Source organism: Leptodactylus fuscus, unplaced genomic scaffold (genome assembly GCF_031893055.1).
Source record: "Leptodactylus fuscus isolate aLepFus1 unplaced genomic scaffold, aLepFus1.hap2 HAP2_SCAFFOLD_233, whole genome shotgun sequence".
NCBI classification, from domain to species: Eukaryota; Metazoa; Chordata; class Amphibia; order Anura; family Leptodactylidae; genus Leptodactylus; species Leptodactylus fuscus.
In genome coordinates, this window is record NW_027440256.1 from 6,783 (window position 1) to 23,501 (window position 16,719).

The 16,719-nt window shown below is 49.9% G+C and overlaps 1 protein-coding gene across 1 annotated transcript in view; it reads left to right on the top strand.

Annotated features, from left to right (window-relative positions):
* The first annotated feature begins 4,330 nt into the window (after positions 1-4,330).
* LOC142187398 (V-set and immunoglobulin domain-containing protein 10-like) overlaps positions 4,331-16,719 on the top strand; it is a 90,764-nt gene continuing 78,375 nt past the window's right edge. The window contains exon 1 of the mRNA XM_075261604.1: positions 4,331-4,395. Coding sequence (XP_075117705.1) covers positions 4,344-4,395 — 52 coding nt within the window. The 5' untranslated portion in view covers positions 4,331-4,343. The remainder of the gene's footprint in view (positions 4,396-16,719) is intronic.

Consider the following 16,719-nt stretch of genomic DNA (forward strand, 5'->3'; position numbering starts at 1 on the left):
TACCGGGGGTGTCCGGTGACCCCTCTACCATATAACCCCTCCCCCAGCAGGGGGCGCTCACACATTACTGAGTACCGGGGGTGTCCGGTGACCCCTCTACCATATAACCCTTCCCCCAGCAGGGGGCGCTCACACGTTACTGAGTACCGGGGGTGTCCGGTGACCCCTCTACCATATAACCCTTCCCCCAGCAGGGGGCGCTCACACATTACTGAGTACTGGGGGTGTCCGGTGACCCCTCTACCATATAACCCTTCCCCCAGCAGGGGGCGCTCACACATTACTGAGTACCGGGGGTGTCCGGTGACCCCTCTATCATATAACCCTTCCCCCAGCAGGGGGCGCTCACACATTACTGAGTACCGGGGGTGTCCGGTGACCCCTCTACCATATAACCCTTCCCCCAGCAGGGGGCGCTCACACATTACTGAGTACCGGGGGTGTCCGGTGACCCCTCTACCATATAACCCTTCCCCCAGCAGGGGGCGCTCACACATTACTGAGTACCGGGGGTGTCCGGTGACCCCTCTACCATATAACCCTTCCCCCAGCAGGGGGCGCTCACACATTACTGAGTACTGGGGGTGTCCGGTGACCCCTCTACCATATAACCCTTCCCCCAGCAGGAGGCGCTCACACATTACTGAGTACCGGGGGTGTCCGGTGACCCCTCTACCATATAACCCTTCCCCCAGCAGGGGGCGCTCACACATTACTGAGTACCGGGGGTGTCCGGTGACCCCTCTACCATATAACCCTTCCCCCAGCAGGGGGCGCTCACACGTTACTGAGTACCGGGGGTGTCCGGTGACCCCTCTACCATATAACCCTTCCCCCAGCAGGGGGCGCTCACACATTACTGAGTACTGGGGGTGTCCGGTGACCCCTCTACCATATAACCCCTCCCCCAGCAGGGGGCGCTCACACATTACTGAGTACTGGGGGTGTCCGGTGACCCCTCTACCATATAACCCCTCCCCCAGCAGGGGGCGCTCACACATTACTGAGTACTGGGGGTGTCCGGTGTCCCCTCTACCATATCACCCTTCCCCCAGCAGGGGGCGCTCACACATTACTGAGTACCGGGGGTGTCCGGTGTCTCCTCTACCATATCACCCCTCCCCCAGCAGGGGGCGCTCACACATTACTGAGTACTGGGGGTGTCCGGTGACCCCTCTACCATATAACCCTTCCCCCAGCAGGGGGCGCTCACACATTACTGAGTACCGGGGGTGTCCGGTGACCCCTCTACCATATAACCCTTCCCCCAGCAGGGGGCGCTCACACATTACTGAGTACTGGGGGTGTCCGGTGACCCCTCTACCATATAACCCTTCCCCCAGCAGGGGGCGCTCACACATTACTGAGTACCGGGGGTGTCCGGTGTCCCCTCTACCATATAACCCTTCCCCCAGCAGGGGGCGCTCACACATTACTGAGTACTGGGGGTGTCCGGTGACCCCTCTACCGTATAACCCTTCCCCCAGCAGGGGGCGCTCACACATTACTGAGTACTGGGGTTGACCCCTCTACCATATAACCCTTCCCCCAGCAGGGGGCGCTCACACATTACTGAGTACTGGGGTTGACCCCTCTACCATATAACCCTTCCCCCAGCAGGGGGCGCTCACACATTACTGAGTACCGGGGGTGTCCGGTGTCCCCTCTATCATATAACCCTTCCCCCAGCAGAGGGCGCTCACACATTACTGAGTACCGGGGGTGTCCGGTGACCCCTCTACCATATAACCCCTCCCCCAGCAGGGGGCGCTCACACATTACTGAGTACTGGGGGTGTCCGGTGACCCCTCTACCATATAACCCTTCCCCCAGCAGGGGGCGCTCACACATTACTGAGTACTGGGGGTGTCCGGTGACCCCTCTACCATATAACCCTTCCCCCAGCAGGGGGCGCTCACACATTACTGAGTACTGGGGGTGTCCGGTGTCCCCTCTACCATATAACCCTTCCCCCAGCAGAGGGCGCTCACACATTACTGAGTACCGGGGGTGTCCGGTGACCCCTCTACCATATAACCCTTCCCCCAGCAGGGGGCGCTCACACATTACTGAGTACTGGGGGTGTGCGGTGACCCCTCTACCATATAACCCTTCCCCCAGCAGGGGGCGCTCACACATTACTGAGTACCGGGGGTGTCCGGTGACCCCTCTACCGTATAACCCTTCCCCCAGCAGGGGGCGCTCACACATTACTGAGTACTGGGGGTGTCCGGTGACCCCTCTACCATATAACCCTTCCCCCAGCAGGGGGCGCTCACACATTACTGAGTACCGGGGGTGTCCGGTGTCCCCTCTACCGTATAACCCTTCCCCCAGCAGGGGGCGCTCACACATTACTGAGTACCGGGGGTGTCCGGTGACCCCTCTACCATATAACCCTTCCCCCAGCAGGGGGCGCTCACACATTACTGAGTACTGGGGTTGACCCCTCTACCATATAACCCTTCCCCCAGCAGGGGGCGCTCACACATTACTGAGTACTGGGGGTGTGCGGTGTCCCCTCTACCGTATAACCCTTCCCCCAGCAGGGGGCGCTCACACATTACTGAGTACTGGGGGTGTCCGGTGACCCCTCTACCATATAACCCTTCCCCCAGCAGGGGGCGCTCACACATTACTGAGTACCGGGGGTGTCCGGTGACCCCTCTACCATATCACCCTTCCCCCAGCAGGGGGCGCTCACACATTACTGAGTACTGGGGGTGTCCGGTGACCCCTCTACCATATAACCCTTCCCCCAGCAGGGGGCGCTCACACATTACTGAGTACCGGGGGTGTCCGGTGACCCCTCTACCATATAACCCTTCCCCCAGCAGGGGGCGCTCACACATTACTGAGTACTGGGGGTGTCCGGTGACCCCTCTACCGTATAACCCTTCCCCCAGCAGAGGGCGCTCACACATTACTGAGTACTGGGGGTGTCCGGTGACCCCTCTACCATATCACCCCTCCCCCAGCAGGGGGCGCTCACACATTACTGAGTACCGGGGGTGTCCGGTGTCTCCTCTACCATATCACCCCTCCCCCAGCAGGGGGCGCTCACACATTACTGAGTACTGGGGGTGTCCGGTGTCCCCTCTACCATATAACCCTTCCCCCAGCAGGGGGCGCTCACACATTACTGAGTACTGGGGGTGTCCGGTGTCCCCTCTACCATATAACCCTTCCCCCAGCAGAGGGCGCTCACACATTACTGAGTACCGGGGGTGTCCGGTGACCCCTCTACCATATAACCCTTCCCCCAGCAGGGGGCGCTCACACATTACTGAGTACTGGGGGTGTGCGGTGACCCCTCTACCATATAACCCTTCCCCCAGCAGGGGGCGCTCACACATTACTGAGTACCGGGGGTGTCCGGTGACCCCTCTACCATATAACCCTTCCCCCAGCAGGGGGCGCTCACACATTACTGAGTACCGGGGGTGTCCGGTGTCCCCTCTACCATATAACCCTTCCCCCAGCAGGGGGCGCTCACACATTACTGAGTACTGGGGGTGTCCGGTGACCCCTCTACCGTATAACCCTTCCCCCAGCAGGGGGCGCTCACACATTACTGAGTACTGGGGGTGACCCCTCTACCATATAACCCTTCCCCCAGCAGGGGGCGCTCACACATTACTGAGTACCGGGGGTGTCCGGTGTCTCCTCTACCATATCACCCCTCCCCCAGCAGGGGGCGCTCACACATTACTGAGTACTGGGGGTGTCCGGTGTCCCCTCTACCATATAACCCTTCCCCCAGCAGGGGGCGCTCACACATTACTGAGTACTGGGGGTGTCCGGTGTCCCCTCTACCATATAACCCTTCCCCCAGCAGAGGGCGCTCACACATTACTGAGTACCGGGGGTGTCCGGTGACCCCTCTACCATATAACCCTTCCCCCAGCAGGGGGCGCTCACACATTACTGAGTACTGGGGGTGTGCGGTGACCCCTCTACCATATAACCCTTCCCCCAGCAGGGGGCGCTCACACATTACTGAGTACCGGGGGTGTCCGGTGTCCCCTCTACCATATAACCCTTCCCCCAGCAGGGGGCGCTCACACATTACTGAGTACTGGGGGTGTCCGGTGACCCCTCTACCGTATAACCCTTCCCCCAGCAGGGGGCGCTCACACATTACTGAGTACTGGGGGTGACCCCTCTACCATATAACCCTTCCCCCAGCAGGGGGCGCTCACACATTACTGAGTACCGGGGGTGTCCGGTGTCCCCTCTACCATATAACCCTTCCCCCAGCAGGGAGCGCTCACACATTACTGAGGTTATGATTACTCTTCAGGTTCTTCTTCTCCGCAGATCACGGTCAGAGTTCCTCAGAGATGGGGCTCCGGCGCCTCCTCCTGTCCTGGATTCTTCTACTACAAGGTGCAGGTGGGAGATCTCTCAGTATTATCAGGGGCTCAGGAAATGTTTTATGGATTGTACCAATGTCTATTCTGTGTATAGATTGCAGCAATCTCTCCTGTAGAGCAGGTACTAACAGCAGACACAGCTGTACAAATCACATCAAACAAGCTTTATACCCTGTATATACACCGCTCTGCGGCCCCTGCCTGTGTATATTTATGTTTGGTGTGTATTTATGTGCGGTGTGTATATATATATATGTGTGGTGTGTGTATATACAATCCTATGAAAAAGTTTGTGCCCCCTATTAATCTTAATCATTTTTAGTTCTAAATATTTTGGTGTTTGCAGCAGCCATTTCAGTTTGATATATCTAATAACTGATGGACACAGTAATATTTCAGGATTGAAATGAGGTTTATTGTACTAACAGAAAATGTGCAATATGCATTAAACCAAAATTTGACCGGTGCAAAAATATGGGCACCTCAACAGAAAAGTGACATTAATATTTAGTAGATCCTCCTTTTGCAAAGATAACAGCCTCTAGTCGCTTCCTGTAGCTTTTAATCAGTTCCTGGATCCTGGATGAAGGGATTTTGGACAAACAATTCAAGTTCAGTTAAGTTAGATGGTGGCCGAGCATGGACAGCCCGCTTCCAATCATCCCACAGATGTTCAATGATATTCAGGTCTGGGGACTGGGATGGCCATTCCAGAACATTGTAATTGTTCCTCTGCATGAATGCCTGAGGATTTGGAGCGGTGTTTTGGATCATTGTCTTGCTGAAATATCCATCCCCGGCGTAACTTCAACTTCGTCACTGATTCTTGAACATTATTCTCAAGAATCTGCTGATACTGAGTGGAATCCATGCGACCCTCAACTTTACCAAGATTCCCGGTGCCGGCATTGGCTACACAGCCCCAAAGCATGATGGAACCTCCACCAAATCTTACAGTGGGTAGCATGTGTTTTTCTTGGAATGCTGTTTCTTTTTGGACGCCATGCATAACGCCTTTTTTTATAACCAAACAACTCAATCTTTGTTTCCAAAATGAAGCTGCCTTGTCCAAATGTGCTTTTTCATACCTCAGGCAACTCTATTTGTGGCGTACGTGCAGAAACGGCTTCTTTCTCATCACTCTCCCATACAGCTTCTATTTGTGTAAAGTGCGCTGTATAGTTGACCGATGCACAGTGACACCATCTGCAGCAAGATAATGCTGCAGCTCTTTGGAGGTGGTCTGTGGATTGTCCTTGACTCTTCTCACCATTCTTCTTCTCTGCCTTTCTGATATTTTTCTTGGCCTGCTACTTCTGGGCTTAACAAGAACTGTCCCTGTGCTCTTCCATTTCCTTACTATGTTCCTCACAGTGGAAACTGACAGGTTAAATCTCTGAGACAACGTTTTGTATCCTTCCCCTGAACAACTATGTTGAACAATCTTTGTTTTCAGATCATTTGAGAGCGGGCTGTCCATGCTCGGCGACCATCAAACTTAACTGAACTTGAATTGTTTGTCCAAAATCCCTTTATCCAGGATCCAGGAACTGATTAAAAGCTACAGGAAGCGACTAGAGGCTGTTATCTCTGCAAAAGGAGGATCTACTAAATATTAATGTCACTTTTCTGTTGAGGTGCCCATACTTTTTCATAGGACTGTATATGTGCGGTGTGTATATATATGTGCGGTGTGTGTATATATATGTGTGGTGTGTGTATATATATGTGGTGTGTGTATATATATGTGTTGTGTATATATATGTGCGGTGTGTATATATATGTGCGGTGTGTATATATATATGTGTTGTGTATATATATGTGCGGTGTGTATATATATATGTGTTGTGTATATATATGTGCGGTGTGTATATATATATGTTGTGTATATATATGTGCGGTGTGTATATATATATGTGCGGTGTGTATATATATGTGTTGTGTATATATATGTGCGGTGTGTATATATATATGTGCGGTGTGTATATATATATGTGCGGTGTGTATATATATATGTGCGGTGTGTGTATATATATATGTGCGGTGTGTATATATATATGTGCGGTGTGTATATATATGTGTTGTGTATATATATGTGCGGTGTGTATATATATATGTGCGGTGTGTATATATATATGTGCGGTGTGTATATATATATGTGCGGTGTATATATATATGTGCGGTGTGTATATATATGTGTTGTGTATATATATGTGCGGTGTGTGTATATATATGTGCGGTGTGTATATATATATGTGCGGTGTGTATATATATATATGTGCGGTGTGTATATATATGTGCGGTGTGTATATATATGTGCGGTGTGTATATATATGTGCGGTGTGTATATATATATGTGCGGTGTGTATATATATATGTGTTGTGTATATATATGTGCGGTGTGTATATATATATGTGCGGTGTGTATATATATATGTGCGGTGTGTATATATATGTGCGGTGTGTATATATATGTGCGGTGTGTATATATATGTGCGGTGTGTATATATATATGTGCGGTGTGTATATATATGTGCGGTGTGTATATATATATGTGCGGTGTGTATATATATGTGTTGTGTATATATATGTGCGGTGTGTATATATATATGTGCGGTGTGTATATATATATATGTGCGGTGTGTGTATATATATATATGTGCGGTGTGTATATATATATGTGCGGTGTGTATATATATGTGCGGTGTGTATATATATGTGCGGTGTGTATATATATGTGCGGTGTGTATATATATATGTGCGGTGTGTATATATATGTGCGGTGTGTATATATATGTGCGGTGTGTATATATATGTGCGGTGTGTATATATATATGTGCGGTGTGTATATATATATGTGTTGTGTATATATATGTGCGGTGTGTATATATATATGTGCGGTGTGTATATATATATGTGCGGTGTGTATATATATATGTGCGGTGTGTATATATATATGTGCGGTGTGTATATATATATGTGCGGTGTGTATATATATATGTGCGGTGTGTATATATATATGTGCGGTGTGTATATATATATGTGCGGTGTGTATATATATGTGCGGTGTGTATATATATGTGCGGTGTGTATATATATATGTGCGGTGTGTATATATATATGTGTTGTGTATATATATGTGCGGTGTGTATATATATATGTGCGGTGTGTATATATATATGTGCGGTGTGTATATATATATGTGCGGTGTGTATATATATATGTGCGGTGTGTATATATATGTGCGGTGTGTATATATATGTGCGGTGTGTATATATATGTGCGGTGTGTATATATATGTGCGGTGTGTATATACACTCACCGGCCACTTTATTAGGTACACCTGTCCAACTGCTCGTTAACACTTAATTTCTAATCAGCCAATCACATGGCGGCAACTCAGTGCATTTCGGCATGTGGACATGGTCAAGACAATCTCCTGCAGTTCAGACCGAGCATCAGTATGGGGGGGAAGAAAGGTGATGTGAGTGCCTTTGAACGTGGCATGGTTGTTGGTGCCAGAAGGGCTGGTCTGAGTATTTCAGAAACTGCTGATCTACTGGGATTTTCACGCACAACCATCTCTAGGGTTTACAGAGAATGGTCCGAAAAAGAAAAAACATCCAGTGAGCGGCAGTTCTGTGGGGGGCGGAAATGCGTTGTTGATGCCAGAGGTCAGAGGAGAATGGCCAGACTGGTTCCAGCTGATAGAAAGGCAACAGTGACTCAAATAGCCACCCGTTACACCAAGGTAGCCAGAAGAGCATCTCTGAACGCCGCACAGTACGTCCAACTTTGAGGCTACAGATGGGCTACAGCAGCAGAAGACCACACCGGGGGCCACTCCTTTCAGCTAAGAACAGGAAACTGAGGCTACAATTTGCACAAGCTCATCGAAATTGGACAATTGAAGATTGGAAAAACGTTGCCTGGTCTGATGAGTCTCGATTTCTGCTGCGACATTCGGATGGTAGGGTCAGAATTTGGCATCAACAACATGAAAGCATGGATCCATCCTGCCTTGTATCGGTAACGGTTCAGGCTGGTGGTGGTGCTGTCATGGTGTGGGGAATATTTTCTTGGCACTCTTTGGGCCCCCCCTTGGTACCAATTGAGCATCGTTGCAACGCCAAAGCCTACCTGAGTATTGTTGCTGACCATGTCCATCCCTTTATGAGCACAATGTCCCCAACATCTGATGGCTACTTTCAGCAGGATAATGCAATGCCATGTCATAAAGCTGGAATCATCTCAGACTGGTTTCTTGAACATGACAATGAGTTCACTGTACTCCAATGGCCTCCACAGTCACCAGATCTCAATCCAATAGAGGAGCATCTTTGGGATGTGGTGGAACGGGAGATTGGCATCATGGATGTGCAGCCGACAAATCTGCGACTGCAACTGTGTGATGCCGCCATCATGTCAATATGGAGCAAAATCTCTGAGGAATGCTTCCAGCACCTTGTTGTATCTATGCCACGAAGAATTGAGGCAGTTCTGAAGGCAAAAGGGGGTCCAACCCGTTACTAGCATGGTGGACCTAATAAAGTGGCCGGGGAGTGTATATGTGCGGTGTGTATATATATATGTGTTGTGTATATATATGTGCGGTGTGTATATATATATGTGCGGTGTGTATATATATGTGCGGTGTGTATATATATGTGCGGTGTGTATATATATGTGCGGTGTGTATATATATGTGCGGTGTGTATATATATGTGCGGTGTGTATATATATGTGCGGTGTGTATATATATGTGCGGTGTGTATATATATGTGCGGTGTGTATATATATGTGCGGTGTGTATATATATGTGCGGTGTGTATATATATGTGCGGTGTGTATATATATGTGCGGTGTGTATATATATGTGCGGTGTGTATATATATGTGCGGTGTGTATATATATATGTGCGGTGTGTATACCTCCCAACCGTCCCGATTTCCGCGGGACAGTCCCGATTTGGGTGACATGTCCAGCGGTCTCGGTTGGAGGGAGGTATGTCCCGATTTCAACTCAGATCTGCGTCCAGAGGACGCAGATCTGAGTTGAACACACATGCGGCTGAAGGAAGGAGCTGACACAGGTCAGCTCCTCGCTTCGCCGCTGCCCGCCTCTCTCCCTGACACATGCGGCTGAAGCGAGGAGCTGACCTGTGTCAGCTCCTCGCTTCGCCGCTGCCGCCGGCTCCTGGCTTGTAGACGTGATGTACAAGCCAGGAGCCGGCGGCAGCAGCGAAGCGAGGAGCTGACACAGGTCAGCTCCTCGCTTCAGCCGCATGTGTCAGGGAGAGAGGTGGGGAGGGAGCGGAGGAGAAGGTAAGTGTAATGTGGAGGTGGAACGTGAATCTGGGGGCAGAGATGGAAGAGGGACATGAAACTGGGGGCAGAGATGGAGGGGACATGAATCTGGGGGCAGAGATGGAGGGACATGAATCTGGGGGCAGAGATGGAGAGGACATGAATCTGGGGGCAGAGATGGGGGAACATGAATCTGAGGGCAGAGATGGAAGAGGAACATGAAACTGGGGGCAGAGATGGAGGGGACATGAATCTGGGGGCAGAGATGGGGGACATGAATCTGGGGGCAGAGATGTGGGGACATGAATCTGGGGGCAGAGATGGAGGGGACATGAATCTGGGGGCAGAGATGGAGGGGACATGAATCTGGGGGCAGAGATGGGGGGACACGAATCTGGGGCAGAGATGGAGGGGACATGAATCTGGGGGCAGAGATGGAGGGGACATGAATCTGGGGGCAGAGATGGGGGGACACGAATCTGGGGCAGAGATGGAGGGGACATGAATCTGGGGGCAGAGATGGAGGGGACATGAATCTGGGGGCAGAGATGGAGGGACATGAATCTGGGGGCAGAGATGGGGGGGACATGAATCTGGGGGCAGAGATGGAGGGACATGAATCTGGGGGCAGCGATGGAGGGACATGAATCTGGGGGCAGAGATGGAGGGACATGAATCTGGGTGCAGAGATGGAGGGACATGAATCTGGGGGCAGAGATGGAGGGACATGAATCTGGGGGCAGAGATGGGGGGACATGAATCTGGGGGCAGAGATGTGGGACATGAATCTAGGGGCAGAGATGTGGGGACATGAATCTAGGGGCAGAGATGGAGAGGACATGAATCTAGGGGCAGAGATGGAGGGACATGAATCTGGGGGCAGAGATGGAGGGACATGAATCTGGGGGCAGAGATGGAGGGGACATGAATCTGGGGGCAGAGATGGGGGACATGAATCTGGGGGCAGAGATGGGGGGACATGAAACTGGGGGCAGAGATGGAGGGACATGAATCTGGGGGCAGAGATGGAGAGGACATGAATCTGGGGGCAGAGATGGAGAGGACATGAATCTGGGGGCAGAGATGGAGGGACATGAATCTGGGGGCAGAGATGGGGGACATGAATCTGGGGGCAGAGATGTGGGGACATGAATCTGGGGGCAGAGATGGAGGGGACATGAATCTGGGGGCAGAGATGGGGGACATGAATCTGGGGGCAGAGATGGGGGGACATGAATCTGGGGGCAGAGATGGGGGGACATGAATCTGGGGGCAGAGATGGGGGGACATGAATCTGGGGGCAGAGATGGAGGGACATGAATCTGGGGGCAGAGATGGGGGGACATGAAACTGGGGGCAGAGATGGAGGGACATGAATCTGGGGGCAGAGATGGAGAGGACATGAATCTGGGGGCAGAGATGGAGAGGACATGAATCTGGGGGCAGAGATGGGGGGACATGAATCTGGGGGCAGAGATGGAGAGGACATGAATCTGGGGGCAGAGATGGAGGGACATGAATCTGGGGGCAGAGATGTGGGGACATGAATCTGGGGGCAGAGATGGAGGGGACATGAATCTGGGGGCAGAGATGGAGGGGACATGAATCTGGGGGCAGAGATGGAGGGGACATGAATCTGGGGGCAGAGATGGGGGACATGAATCTGGGGGCAGAGATGGGGGGACATGAATCTGGGGGCAGAGATGGGGGGACATGAATCTGGGGGCAGAGATGGGGGGACATGAAACTGGGGGCAGAGATGGAGGGACATGAATCTGGGGGCAGAGATGGAGAGGACATGAATCTGGGGGCAGAGATGGAGAGGACATGAATCTGGGGGCAGAGATGGAGAGGACATGAATCTGGGGGCAGAGATGAGGGGACATGAATCTGGGGGCAGAGATGGAGGGGACATGAATCTGGGGGCAGAGATGGGGGGACATGAAACTGGGGGCAGAGATGGAGGGACATGAATCTGGGGGCAGAGATGGAGGGACATGAATCTGGGGGCAGAGATGGAGGGACATGAATCTGGGGCAGAGATGGAGGGACATGAATCTGGGGGCAGAGATGGAGGGACATGAATCTGGGGGCAGAGATGGGGGACATGAAACTGGGGGCAGAGATGGAGGGACATGAATCTGGGGGCAGAGATGGGGGACATGAATCTGGGGGCAGAGATGGAGGGACATGAATCTGGGGGCAGAGATGGGGGACATGAATCTGGGGGCAGAGATGGGGGGGACATGAATCTGGGGGCAGAGATGGAGGGACATGAATCTGAGGGCAGAGATGGAGGGACATGAATCTGGGGGCAGAGATGGGGGGACATGAAACTGGGGGCAGAGATGGAGGGACATGAATCTGGGGGCAGAGATGGGGGACATGAATCTGGGGGCAGAGATGGAGGGACATGAATCTGGGGGCAGAGAAGGAGGGGACATGAATCTGGGGGCAGAGATGGAAGGGGGGACATGAAACTGGGGGCAGAGATGGAGGGACATGAATCAGGGGGCAGAGATGGAGGGGACATGAATCAGGGGCAGAGATGGAGGGACATGAATCAGGGGGCAGAGATGGAGGGGACATGAATCAGGGGGCAGAGATGGAGGGACATGAATCAGGGGGCAGAGATGGAGGGGACATGAAACTGGGGGCAGAGATGGAGGGACATGAATCTGGGGGCAGAGATGGGGGACATGAATCTGGGGGCAGAGATGGGGGGGACATGAATCAGGGGGCAGAGATGGAGGGACATGAATCAGGGGGCAGAGATGGAGGGGACATGAAACTGGGGGCAGAGATGGAGGGACATGAATCTGGGGGCAGAGATGGAGGGACATGAATCTGGGGGTAGAGATGGGGGACATGAATCAGGGGGCAGAGATGGAGGGACATGAATCTGGGGGCAGAGATGGAGGGACATGAATCTGGGGGCAGAGATGGAGGGACATGAATCTGGGGGCAGAGATGGAGGGACATGAATCAGGGGGCAGAGATGGAGGGACATGAATCTGGGGGCAGAGATGGAGGGACATGAATCAGGGGGCAGAGATGGAGGGGACATGAATCAGGGGGCAGAGATGGAGGGACATGAATCAGGGGGCAGAGATGGAGGGGACATGAATCAGGGGGCAGAGATGGAGGGACATGAATCAGGGGGCAGAGATGGAGGGGACATGAAACTGGGGGCAGAGATGGAGGGACATGAATCTGGGGGCAGAGATGGGGGACATGAATCTGGGGGCAGAGATGGGGGGGACATGAATCAGGGGGCAGAGATGGAGGGACATGAATCAGGGGGCAGAGATGGAGGGGACATGAAACTGGGGGCAGAGATGGAGGGACATGAATCTGGGGGCAGAGATGGAGGGACATGAATCTGGGGGCAGAGATGGAGGGACATGAATCAGGGGGCAGAGATGGAGGGACATGAATCTGGGGGCAGAGATGGAGGGACATGAATCTGGGGGCAGAGATGGAGGGACATGAATCTGGGGGCAGAGATGGGGGGACATGAAACTGGGGGCAGAGATGGGGGACATGAATCTGGGGGCAGAGATGGAGGGACATGAATCTGGGGGCAGAGAAGGAGGGACATGAATCTGGGGGCAGAGATGGAGGGACATGAATCAGGGGGCAGAGATGGAGGGACATGAATCAGGGGGCAGAGATGGAGGGGACATGAATCAGGGGGCAGAGATGGAGGGACATGAATCAGGGGGCAGAGATGGAGGGACATGAATCAGGGGGCAGAGATGGAGGGGACATGAATCTGGGGGCAGAGATGGAGGGGACATGAAACTGGGGGCAGAGATGGAGGGACATGAATCTGGGGGCAGAGATGGAGGGACATGAATCTGGGGGCAGAGATGGAGGGGACATGAAACTGGGGGCAGAGATGGAGGGACATGAATCTGGGGGCAGAGATGGAGGGACATGAATCTGGGGGCAGAGAAGGAGGGGACATGAATCTGGGGGCAGAGATGGAGGGACATGGATCTGGGGGCAGAAATGGAGGGACATGAATCTGGGGGCAGAGATGGAGGGACATGAATCTGGGGGCAGAGATGGAGGGACATGAATCTGGGGGCAGAGATGGAGGGACATGAATCTGGGGGCAGAGATGGAGGGACATGAATCTGGGGGCAGAGAAGGAGGGGACATGAATCTGGGGGCAGAGATGGGGGGACATGAATCTGGGGGCAGAGATGGGGGGACATGAATCTGGGGGCAGAGATGGAGGGACATGAATCTGGGGGCAGAGATGGAGGGACATGAATCAGGGGGCAGAGATGGAGGGACATGAATCTGGAGACAGAGATGGAGGGGACATGAATCAGGGGGCAGAGATGGAGGGGGGACATATAATGTACGGGTGACTGTAGGAGGATTATACTGTGTGCGGGCACATGAAAAATTAACGAGTGGGCGGGGTCAACACAAAAGTGGGCGGGGCTAAATTTGCACATTTTATCCCTCTTTCGGTTCTTCAAAAGTTGGGAGGTATGGGTGTGTATATATATGTGCGGTGTGTATATATATGTGCGGTGTGTATATTTATGTGCGGTGTGTATATATATATGTGCGGTGTGTATATATATGTGCGGTGTGTATATATATATGTGCGGTGTGTATATATATGTGCGGTGTGTATATATATGTGCGGTGTGTATATATATGTGCGGTGTGTATATATATGTGCGGTGTGTATATATATGTGCGGTGTGTATATATATATGTGCGGTGTGTATATATATGTGCGGTGTGTATATATATGTGCGGTGTGTATATATATGTGCGGTGTGTATATATATGTGCGGTGTGTATATATATGTGCGGTGTGTATATATATGTGCGGTGTGTATATATATATGTGCGGTGTATATATATATGTGCGGTGTGTATATATATATGTGCGGTGTGTATATATATGTGCGGTGTGTATATTTATGTGCGGTGTGTATATATATGTGCGGTGTGTATATATATGTGCGGTGTGTATATATATGTGCGGTGTGTATATATATGTGCGGTGTGTGTGTATATATATGTGCGGTGTGTATATATATGTGCGGTGTGTATATATATGTGCGGTGTGTATATATATGTGCGGTGTGTATATATATGTGCGGTGTGTATATATATGTGCGGTGTGTATATATATGTGCGGTGTGTATATATATATGTGCGGTGTGTATATATATGTGCGGTGTGTATATATATGTGCGGTGTGTATATATATGTGCGGTGTGTATATATATGTGCGGTGTGTATATATATATGTGCGGTGTGTATATATATGTGCGGTGTGTATATTTATGTGCGGTGTGTATATATATGTGCGGTGTGTATATATATATGTGCGGTGTGTATATATATGTGCGGTGTGTATATATATGTGCGGTGTGTATATTTATGTGCGGTGTGTATATATATGTGCGGTGTGTATATATATGTGCGGTGTGTATATATATGTGCGGTGTGTATATATATATGTGCGGTGTGTATATATATATGTGCGGTGTGTATATATATGTGCGGTGTGTATATTTATGTGCGGTGTGTATATATATGTGCGGTGTGTATATATATGTGCGGTGTGTATATTTATGTGCGGTGTGTATATATATGTGCGGTGTGTATATATATGTGCGGTGTGTATATATATGTGCGGTGTGTATATATATATGTGCGGTGTGTATATATATATATATGTGCGGTGTGTATATATATGTGCGGTGTGTATATATATATATGTGCGGTGTGTATATATATGTGCGGTGTATATATATATATGTGCGGTGTGTATATATATGTGCGGTGTGTATATATATGTGCGGTGTGTATATATATGTGCGGTGTGTATATTTATGTGCGGTGTGTATATATATATGTGCGGTGTGTATATATATGTGCGGTGTGTATATTTATGTGCGGTGTGTATATTTATGTGCGGTGTGTATATTTATGTGCGGTGTGTATATATATATGTGCGGTGTGTATATATATGTGCGGTGTGTATATTTATGTGCGGTGTGTATATATATGTGCGGTGTGTATATTTATGTGCGGTGTGTATATATATGTGCGGTGTGTATATATATATGTGCGGTGTGTATATATATATGTGCGGTGTATATATATATGTGCGGTGTGTATATATATGTGCGGTGTGTATATTTATGTGCGGTGTGTATATATATGTGCGGTGTGTATATATATGTGCGGTGTGTATATATATGTGCGGTGTGTATATATATGTGCGGTGTGTATATTTATGTGCGGTGTGTATATATATATGTGCGGTGTGTATATTTATGTGCGGTGTGTATATTTATGTGCGGTGTGTATATATATATGTGCGGTGTGTATATATATGTGCGGTGTGTATATTTATGTGCGGTGTGTATATATATGTGCGGTGTGTATATTTATGTGCGGTGTGTATATATATGTGCGGTGTGTATATATATATGTGCGGTGTGTATATATATATGTGCGGTGTATATATATATGTGCGGTGTGTATATATATGTGCGGTGTGTATATTTATGTGCGGTGTGTATATATATGTGCGGTGTGTATATATATGTGCGGTGTGTATATATATGTGCGGTGTGTATATATATATGTGCGGTGTGTATATATATATGTGCGGTGTATATATATATGTGCGGTGTGTATATATATATGTGCGGTGTATATATTTATGTGCGGTGTGTATATATATGTGCGGTGTGTATATATATATGTGCGGTGTGTATATATATGTGCGGTGTGTATATATATGTGCGGTGTGTATATATATGTGCGGTGTGTATATATATATATGTGCGGTGTGTATATATATGTGCGGTGTGTATATTTATGTGCGGTGTGTATATATATGTGCGGTGTGTATATATATGTGCGGTGTGTATATATATATATGTGCGGTGTGTATATTTATGTGCGGTGTGTATATATATGTGCGGTGTGTATATATATGTGCGGTGTGTATATATATGTGCGGTGTGTATATATATGTGCGGTGT